The following is a 10,176-nucleotide window of genomic DNA, read 5'->3' on the forward strand; positions in this document are numbered from 1 at the left end:
ACTTAATAGTCATATCGCATACTCAAAAATCTCAATTATCACAATGTGAAATAACTTTGATGAAGCGTTACTTAATTAAACATCATTATTTAATGCATAAAACTATGTGTTAAGTGATAACGACCTTTTGTGAATCAGCCCCCTTATTTTTACATATTTTGTATAATAAACTGACTTACAGCATATGTTGGACTGTTCAAAACAGCCCTAGCATTTTAAGTACAAATAATAAGCCCAAACAGCCCTCCCACTGGTCTGATAAATAGTGACTGTCAATGTCATGTTACAGCAACCCCTCTGGCAATTGCCAGAATCTAGAGAATGCCAAACTGGGCCTTATATGTAAATAACCAATGTAATCTATCTATCTATCTATCTATTCACCAGATCACAGAGAAATGTTACATCACTTAACACAGATACTCACAAGCACAAACAAACTGCCCAAAGCCTAGTCATTTTAGGCTCATCTACCAGACTTTGGCATGCTACAAACTGCTCCAATAGTTACGTGGTGGGGTTAAACACACTGGGAAGATAACTAAATGCTCTCAGCAGAAAAATAGAAAAATACAAATTTACTTTATTTACTTTATTCTTTTGCAGATAGCAAACTACTTATCCCTGTTTCACATTGTTGATATAAGTTGAATATTTTCATACCTGCAGAAATATCAGGTGGGATGGGACTTATTTCTCCATTTACCATTTTTTGGTGAAGATGTTTAATATTGAATGGCTCCACAGTGAATGGTAGTGTTCCAGTTAGCATTGCAAACATACTGACCCCTCTAAAACAAACAAGAACATTTAAAAGTAAACCAGTTAGGTGAATATTTGGCATGTTACAACTGGTAATTAACAATATTTGTGGAAGTAATGGTAAACTGCCAATGCTGGAGTCTCCTTTATTTCCTTTTATCCATGTTTCTATCCTTGCTGCTGCTTCCGTTTTACATGAGTAGCTGTGGGCTCCTTTTTCTTTTGTATTTATTTCTCTTGGTGCATGTCTTACATTTGAGATGGATTCTTTGGCTCCTTTAAGTCTTTCTCTCCCTAACCTGTATGGTTCTTTTGTGTCTCTGCTTCACAAGCCCCACCCCCTCAGAAGCCATGTTCCAATATCTTTCACTAATGAGATCAGGCTGTCTGCAAGCTTGATTATATCACTCTGAATAATCAGGTTGTATCTGTGCTTTTAAACCAGCAGTTCTGGATGCATACTTGGACACAGGGACATTAAGGAGCCATTTGCATGTCTCTGCCTATAATTCCTTAAGTGATGGTTAATGCCTTTCATTTACATATATAGCATGAGGCATGTGTTTAAAGAAGACTCTCGGTACATGTCTTGCATTTGAGAAGGGCTTTTTGACTTTTTTTCAGTAGTTCTCTCCCTAACCAGTATAGTGCTTTTGCTACCTTTTGCTGGGTGACAGTTCAAGGAACAGTTCAGTGTAAAAATGAGACTGGGTAAAATAGACTGTGCAAAATAAAAAAATATATGTAATATTGTTAGGCAAAAATGAAATCTATAAAGGCTGCAGTGAGCAGATGTCTAACATAATAGAAAAACACCACTTCCTGGATTCAGCTTTCTAACCTCTTAGTCAGAGTCTTTGGGGGGGGGGGGGCACATGGGACATAACTGTTCAGTTAGTTTTGTGAGCAGGCAGGTCAGATTCAAAGGCAAACTAACTGAACAGTTATGTATCGTATGGCCTCCACTCAAGTCACTGATTGGTTACTGACTGGTAATGGCATAGAGAGCTGCAAATGAGGAAGTAGTGTTCTGGCTATTATGTAAGACATCTGCCCACTCCAGCCTTTATAGATTTTATTTTTGCCTAACTAACTATATTGAAAACATTTTTTATTTTGCACATCTATCAATTTTACCCAGTTTCATTTTTACACTGAACTGTTAAGAGTCTCTTGTTTCAGCCTGTTTTCTGTGCATACACGCTGTCCCAAAATGGCAATGCACCTACAATTGTGTATTAAACGACATCTTTTAGGCTGCATACTTGACTTTTATTTACCCCAGTCTTCACTGGATGTGGTTATTTGGAATAGACAACTGGCATTTCTAGACCCAAAGATATGTATTAAAGAGGTATAGTGCTGTTACTGAAACCTGTTACATTGTTAAATTGCTGGCCTGATCTGCAGACATAATTATCTACTGTTTTGTAAGTTACTGTTAATTTCTTGTGGTATTGTTAAAAAATGTATCTACACTTACATTGACCAGACATCAACCTTTACTCCATACTTTTTATTAGCTAGTAATTCTGGAGCAGCATAGGCAGGACTTCCACACTGGGTGCTGAGAAGATCTGGGGAGAGGCCTTCACCTCTCATTGTGTTGCTCAATCCAAAATCTGCATTAGAAAATGAATGTAGCATTATATATATATATATACATATGTTAATCTGTGTTATATTATATCAGTGCACAGGTTTACTAGTGTCCGATTGCATACACATCTTTACATTAAGGTATATTAATTCATAACTTTTCAATCTATAGACTGTAAATTTCCTTGAGGGAAAAAATGATCATTGTACCTTGTTTTTGATATTCTCTAATAAGGAATCTGAATTATATCATGTTATTATTAAATATTCTTTGCCTATCCCTTAAAGGGAAAATGTTCTTACATAAAAACATACTGGCATGGATAATTCTGCACAAGGAGCCTTGTCCCTCTGCATAGTCATGTTTATTGATATGTGTGGGAGGAGCCGTGGTTCCTGGGATAATGATGATTGTGAATGAATGGAGAATGAATGCTAGCTACTGATGTCCTTAGTCAATATTTGTCATCTGTAAAAGTTCCTAGCTCTGAGTTACATCATGGGAGAAGCCCCATACTGCTCACTCACGCAAGAGAAAATAGGAGCCTGTGGTCTAAAAACTCATCTGAATTCACCAGCACTGTTCCAGCAAACAGTGTAGAGAAGGGTTAGAGAACACTTGGCAACCATGCCTTGAGAGAACTGGTTAAGTTTCTCAATAACTGACACTTACCCAGCGAACTTGTGTACTTTTTGTGCACGTCCAATTTCTGAAACCCAGACCTGACCCGGTCCCCAATCTGACCTGCAAATGCCTTATCCACCGTCAGCGCAACGCACTAATCAAATCATCAGAAGCCAGGGGGCAAGCAAAACAGAAGTAAAAAGAATAAAAGATAATAACGTCCTCATATTGAGACCATCAACCCAACCTTGACCTGCTGCCGCATACCCATAACGGCATCTGCAAATCCTACCTGCAATCTGCAAATTACCCATTTTTCTGCTTGTAACCCTCAAGTACCCATGACTCCCCCACCCTGAAGACACCCTATGTTGGTTTAATTCCAACAGTAAGTATACCAATCCAGGTTAAAATTATTGAAACTATACATTATCATAATAACTGCTTTTAAAGGGGATCGGAAAAATGTAAATGTAACATGAGCTTGATCTACAGTACATGATATAACAAAGAGATTGAAGAAAGACAGGTTACTAAGAGGGAGATAGTGAAGATTAACTTGACAGCAATGGTACAGAATGGTTTATTGATTATATTTAGAAAGTTTCATGTTTCCATATCACAAAACTTATATAAAATTTTTGCAATTGTTCCCATTTAAGTCAATGTATTTAATTATAATCAGTGTAGGCCATCTAGTGCTATTAAAGGGGATGCCAATTTGTTTGCATAATGAAAAAAAAGTAACACTTGAAGCAGCGTTCTATATACATGTATTAAACCTCTTTATTATTTGTAAATGTAATTTCATTTGAAATCAGTATTTATCTCTCTTTCTATTGAGAGCATTACTGGTTCTGAGTCACAAAACAATGTAACAGAAGAGAACTGGTGTCTTGACTGGTGGAGAGTTGGCCCTTGCTACATTGTCTCAAGAGTCAGCGATAGCAGTGTAGGAAGGGAAATCACATATTGAATTCATTGGCAATTATATTTAAAATAACATTAAAACAATATAAAACATTTAATTATGCACTGTATGTTGGAAAGTTGCTTCAAATTACATTATCTTTTATTCCCTTTAATCCCTGTGACTGCTCTTATTAACTTACCAACAATTTTAATGTTGCTATTTTCATCCAGTAGAAAGTTTTCAATTTTGAGATCTCTGTAGATAAAAAAAACAAATACAAGATAAATGTACGGTGCACATGTAGTACATTCATGAAAGCTGCCTTTTCTCTCTAGCTTTTTTCCTAATGTTTGTTGTTTATAGGGAGAAGCTATGTTACAGAATCATACTAACACTTGCACTTCGTCAATAATCTCAAATTAGATATATATATAGGATGGGAAGGGGTGAAGTTCACAGAAGCTTTAGTAGTCTTGAAATGGCTTCCAGTGTTATCCTGTCTCTCATTAGGAACTATTTTCCACACTACATCAGCTGGGGTAAAATTACTGGCAAATCAGAGTAAGCAAAGGAACAGCAAGGTGTAATGTACACTCCTCTATATTGGTTCTGCCTGGTGTTTGTGGACTCTTCATCTTAGACGTTAATGTATAATTAAATATTTGGTTCTGCGATATTCAGAGCATCAATACTATATACAAGATCATGCCTTGTATTTAGAGGTTATAGCTATACAGGTATATCCTGTATACTCTATGCCTAATATTTGATTATAATCTAATTATACTGGAAAGGGTAGGCCCTCCAGGCCCGCCTCCTAGAAATTTGTTGAAAGGTTAATGGCTAAAGGTTAATGAAATGCATTAGTTCCATATAATAGACACAGTCTAACTGGAGTTTTGCATAACCAATAGGGATGAGCGAATCTGTTCCGTTTCGCCGAAAAATTTGCGAATCTTTCAAAAGATCCGCAAAACGGTGAAAAATTCGCAAAACAGCGAAAATGTTGTGTGGCAAAAACAATTGTCGCCCGTGGCTATTATTTTGTCGCACGGCTATTGTTTTGTCGTCCGTGGCTATTATTTTGTCGCGCAGCTATTATTTTGACAATTTTTGGTTGTGCGGCGAATTTTTCTGCGGCAATTTTTTTCATCCGTTTTGCAAAACAATCCGATGGCGAAACGCGGAAATTCGCCGCGAATCCATGCCTGGCGAAGCATTTCACCCATCACTAATAACTAACATTATGCCTGCATTAGATACACCTTTTTGCTGCTTTTAGAATTAAATGCATAGTTATTATCTATATTATCTATATTACAAACAGTATCTAAAAGTAAAAATATTGACCAAAACCCAATAAAGCTTGCACCATGGTGAAAATGAGGTGAAAACACAAGAAAATGAGAAAAAATGTTGATTTATAAAGACAGATATTTCTTCAATTTATCTAAAATACCTGTGAACAATTCCATGGCGGTGCAAATGCTCCACAGCAGAAAGTAGCTGCCGAATATATCGCCTTACATCTCTTTCTTCCAGTTTTTTTTTGTCACATATCCTGTCCATGAGGTCCCCTCCCAAGCACAGCTCCATCACCATATAGTAAGAATTTTCAGTCTCCAGAGTTTCATAAAGCTGAACTATACTGGGATGTTTAATCATCTGATGTATCCGGGGTTCCCTTTTCATGTTTTTTAAAACATAGGAATCTTGTTTTGCTTTCTTTTTATCGATGACTTTCATGGCTACCTAGAACAAAGAAAACATGTTAAGGTCTAAAAGTAATTTACTGATGTTTTAAGAATACATTTTAAATGTCTTTTAATATGAAAAACGAATGCAATGTTTAAATGGTAAAAGTGCAGCTGAAATATAGTTACAGGTAGTCCCTCATTTTCTTCTTAATGTTGAGTTTTCTTGATCAGGTGCATTAACCCATAGCACTCAATAAGATATTTGCTTTTAAACAGGTGACCAATTAATGATTCCTGTTTATTAGTTTTTATTGATTTTTAGACCTGTAATCATCTATTTGCCTTTTTACATAACCTCTATAAACTAGTAAACAAAGAGAGACCCTGACATAAACATGCAGTGAATGTGAGACAGTTTGCTAGATGTGCACAGTTACTGAAAGAATATTACAGAGTGAGTGGCTCTATATCTAGGTCTGGGGCGAGGAACAAATTCTCAGAAAGTGATTTTTCTATGCACATAACACAGTCGACAACTTTGATCATTACACCACACTGCCCAATGCCTGTTACTCAATAATGGCAAAAAGTCACAATAAATGGTAAAACCACTAAAGTTATTCACATACCACTTGTGCACAAACCACTGCCATTAATTTAACTCTACAGTGCTGCCTAACGTATAGTAGGAACAGATTGTGTGGCTAATTTATGGAGCTCACTAAGGCATAATACAGTGGAGTTCAATTAGGAAATGGCTGTAAAACCCTTTGCTGGACAATGACATCAGTCTGGTTTCTTGAGGCAGTAGGTCACTGCAGTATTAATGCTATGTAGCGGAGTGGTAAACCAATACTTCTGGCCATACAACTGACATCATTTTGCATGAGTCATAAACTGGGGTCTTCTCTTATATTAGTCCTTTGTTCATTTTTTAGCATCATTTTGTGTTAACAGTTGCACCTATAGCATAACCCATAGCAATCAATCACATATTTATTTTTCAAACAGCTGACCAGTAAATACTACCTGCTGATTGGTTGTAATGGGTTTAGAAATTTCCACCTCACCAATGCACAAATTCAAACAGTATTATGTAAACATATCTTCAACCTGCCCCCTTATTCCTGGCATATCCATGAATTCCATGTGATGGTTGGATTAGGGTTATGGAGTGACCTGTACGGATGGAGGCCTGACCAAAATATTCCAGATTTCCATTTAGGAACATTGATAGATATAATTAAGATCTCATTCACACAATGTTTTGCTTTTGCAGTTGGTTCAATATGATTCAGTTCACACAGACCAAGAAGAATCAGCCCATCCTGTAAAATCAGTCATCTCATAATGGGAACTGGAATGATGCGTAAAGCACCACTTGCAATTTTGGTGTACCATCCAATTCTCCAGTACAATACTGTGTGATTTCAGTTAGAATGACAAACATTGACTTGACTGGCCAAATCAAGGCTTTGTCGCAGCCTTGATTGGGAAAATCAGGCCATAAGCATGGAATAATAGATAATAAATAATGTTAATGAAAGTAAGCAGTAGAAACAAAAATGCTGCAATTTTTTATTGCAAGTCAGAGCCATCAGTTAAATATCACCCATTGTGATTGCCAAATCATTACAAAGCAACGTGGAGCATACGAGGATGCTTAATTTATGTTACAAGTGATTACTATTTGAATAAAGCATTTCTCCAACCTGATCACAACGTGGTTAACACATAACTGTCCTGGAAAAAACTTCAGGAGGATATAATGCATAATATAATTGGGGTAAAAGCAACCCTGGGACAGAAAGACTCAGGAATGAGAACTTGTTAGAGAGAGGTTTAGACAGATAAAAGTATAACCAAGTGCATTGCAAAATGCTGTTTACTTCCAGTGTACACAGGGCTCTGAGGTAGGATGTGTAAAAACCACTGTGTGGGGCACTTATCTATAGATAATTAGTTGGTGGCAAAATTTCGTTAACATTTAACTAATAGCTCTAACTAGATGTTACATAATACATAGGTGCAATCAATATCTTAGTACTCAGCGCATCATGCCTCTTTTCCTATGGGCAAGGCTCTTACCCTACTGTACTTTTACCCACTTTAGGGGGATTCTTGTACTCTATCATCTCAAGGACCTCTTGCTAGGTGCCACCAGGATAGTAACTCACGCTCACTTTATACTAGTCCTACAACTGCTCGCTTTACACAGCACTTACTTGTATCTCGATTAGTTTCCTTACCATGCAACTTTTAAATCTTCCCAATAAATGCACATCTTCGGCCAAGTTTATTCACAGACTTCCTAATGCTTATGCAGCAGATTTCTAAAATCACATCTTTGTGTCTTTATTGTATTTACCGCCATGATCTTTATGACCACTCACCTATATTGCCTTCCTAAATCAGCTTATACGGTAACAACTTTTTATCTTACATATACTGTACATTCTACCCTTATATAAGAGGCAATGGCAGGCTGAGTTTTTATGTTCTGTCTTGGTTTGTCTAAATGTCAGTTTTTGTATAACACCGTAGTGTAAAGTAGAGTGGATATGTGGCAGCTATGCATCTAAAATTGTATTGGTATCTTTAACAAAAATCAGAACTGAAATATACAATATATTATAATGACACTGCTAAAAATTATTATACTAGAAAACACAAAATTAGTGAATACATTTGGAAGGATCTGTTTTTTTTTTAATAGGTAATGTTTTATTGTTCTTTTAACGAAATACATCAAATAAAAAAACAAAACAAAAGAACAAAATTAACATAAGAGAAGTAAAACAGAATACCGGTCTGCGGTGAAATTAAGTACATGTTTGGTTTTGGTGATATTTACAGTTTGATTGTGGCCGTAATAAAGTAATAAAGTAAATCTGGTTGGTACGACTGTGACTGTGATTGCAATTATTCAGCTTCTATTCAATTATAGTAGGTCTTATAGGTCTTATAGTAGGTGATATAGCAGTATTAGAGTTAGGCAGTTACTACGCCAAGGGTCTGCTTAGGAGATTAAGGTCATCAGTATATGCTGGATGGGGCGTCACCTTTTACATCAAGGAGCCTTGTCCACCTAGACCTGCCTCCCACCATGGGAACCTCTGGTTAATAGGGTGAGCTTAATGAGGGGCAGGGTTTGATTTATACAAGGATCTGTTTTAGTGAATTTTCTGAGAACTGGTGGTACAGATATTACACATATGCATAGGTCTGGTTAAAAATCCACATCTTTTCTAACTCACATTTGTGTGGCTTAACTGTGCACTGTGTTGATCTGAGACTATTATTTACATAAGCTGCTGAAGCCCCCAGACCCCTAAGTAAAAATGATTTCTTGCCCTACCCCAAGCAACTGCCCTCCATTTAGCAGAAGCATACTGTGGCATAGGTACCCAGGTACCCAAGTCCTTTATGAACCCTACAACTCCTGAACCCCCAACTGTGGGGTCTGCCCCCTCTATTGTTACACCACTGTATAAAGTCAAGTTCCTAAGGTTAATAGCTTTGACTTTGATGGCTGCTATTGTAATTGTTAATGTCAGCGGACAATGAGATATCAGTTAACAGCTGCAATCCTACACGAGATAGCCTCAGTGGCAGGATTTCCCTGTCAAGTGATTTTAAGAGAAATACCACTAGGAAATTTTTCATGGTTGCACATTAGTATAGATAATTTGTGCAGCCTGTTGAGCATTATCATTTCAATACAATTGAGTAAGCAATAAAAAAACAATTACCATAACCCCAGACTTAAAAATCCATATTGGGTAATAGTTAGTTACAGTAACCAATATTTTACTTAAACACAGTCATCTAAATAAATATTATTTTCTAAACATGTTCCTATTTGTCTATGGCTCATAATGTATATCAGATAAATACCCACTGAATTGCCCAAGGTTTTTCAATATTCCTTGGTACATTTAGGCAGTCAGTACCTACTGAAGGGCTATTCTGTCCCCCAAATAAACTTCATGTAATGCACTATACCTATATTTCTCTTATCATTACATGTTGGAATTGTGTGTGAGACTTCAGGAAGTTGTTCCTAAAGTCTTAGGGTCCCTAGGGTACCTTTTGTCCAGTGGGAATATGGAGTCCTTCCATCACTTTTGCAAAGGATCCTTTGTTGATCATTTTCCCAACCAAGTAGTTTCCAACTCGTTTAGTATGAGGGAAATTTTTCACAGACTCCTGCGGCATCTTGGAAAAGCAAGCTATTATCTGTATTTCCTTGCTCTGACTTTCCCATTGTGGTAATACTGTATCCAAGTTACCGTCGTTCAATCCTTCACTGGTAACTGCAGGCATCTTTAACTCAGATTGACTAGGCAACTAATTCATTATCCATGTCAAAGAAGAACATGTTTCTGTTTGTAGTAGTTCTGCGAAGCATATCAGGCCTATATCAAAGAACACAGACATTTCTACACTCCTGAATACAGCCATGTAGATTTGCTCAAGCAGATCGGAGCTGTAGATTATTAGCCAAACCTGATACATGGTGTCAATTAACGCTGTGATGCTGCCTGTTGCAAAGACACCTAACACCAACATTAACATAG

General features: G+C 36.8%; 1 protein-coding gene across 1 annotated transcript; it reads right to left on the reverse strand.

Annotated features, from left to right (window-relative positions):
• Window positions 1–592: 592 nt before the first annotated feature.
• Window positions 593–9,922, reverse strand: LOC116410974 (hormonally up-regulated neu tumor-associated kinase homolog A-like). Its single transcript, XM_031902719.1, has 5 exons — window positions 9,686–9,922; window positions 5,359–5,651; window positions 4,099–4,154; window positions 2,246–2,384; window positions 593–791 (listed from the first exon to the last, which is right to left on the reverse strand). Exons 1-5 carry the CDS (start codon window positions 9,920–9,922, stop codon window positions 593–595), a joined length of 924 nt encoding a protein of 307 aa, XP_031758579.1.
• Between the last annotated feature and the right edge of the window lie 254 nt (window positions 9,923–10,176).

This window comes from Xenopus tropicalis, chromosome 5, assembly GCF_000004195.4.
Source record: "Xenopus tropicalis strain Nigerian chromosome 5, UCB_Xtro_10.0, whole genome shotgun sequence".
Classification (NCBI taxonomy): domain Eukaryota; kingdom Metazoa; phylum Chordata; class Amphibia; order Anura; family Pipidae; genus Xenopus; species Xenopus tropicalis.

What these genes read in the sequence shown, in the direction of transcription:
- LOC116410974 (XM_031902719.1), bottom strand. Translation starts at nt 9,922, where the DNA reads ATGCCTGCAGTTACCAGTGAAGGATTGAACGACGGTAACTTGGATACA. An exon ending in TAGCAACATTAAAATTGTTG is followed by an intron (nt 2,385 to 4,098) that starts GTAAGTTAATAA and finishes TTTCTAATGCAG; the next exon opens with ATTTTGGATTGAGCAACACA. An exon ending in AAGGTTGATGTCTGGTCAAT is followed by an intron (nt 792 to 2,245) that starts GTAAGTGTAGAT and finishes TGTTTGTTTTAG; the next exon opens with AGGGGTCAGTATGTTTGCAA.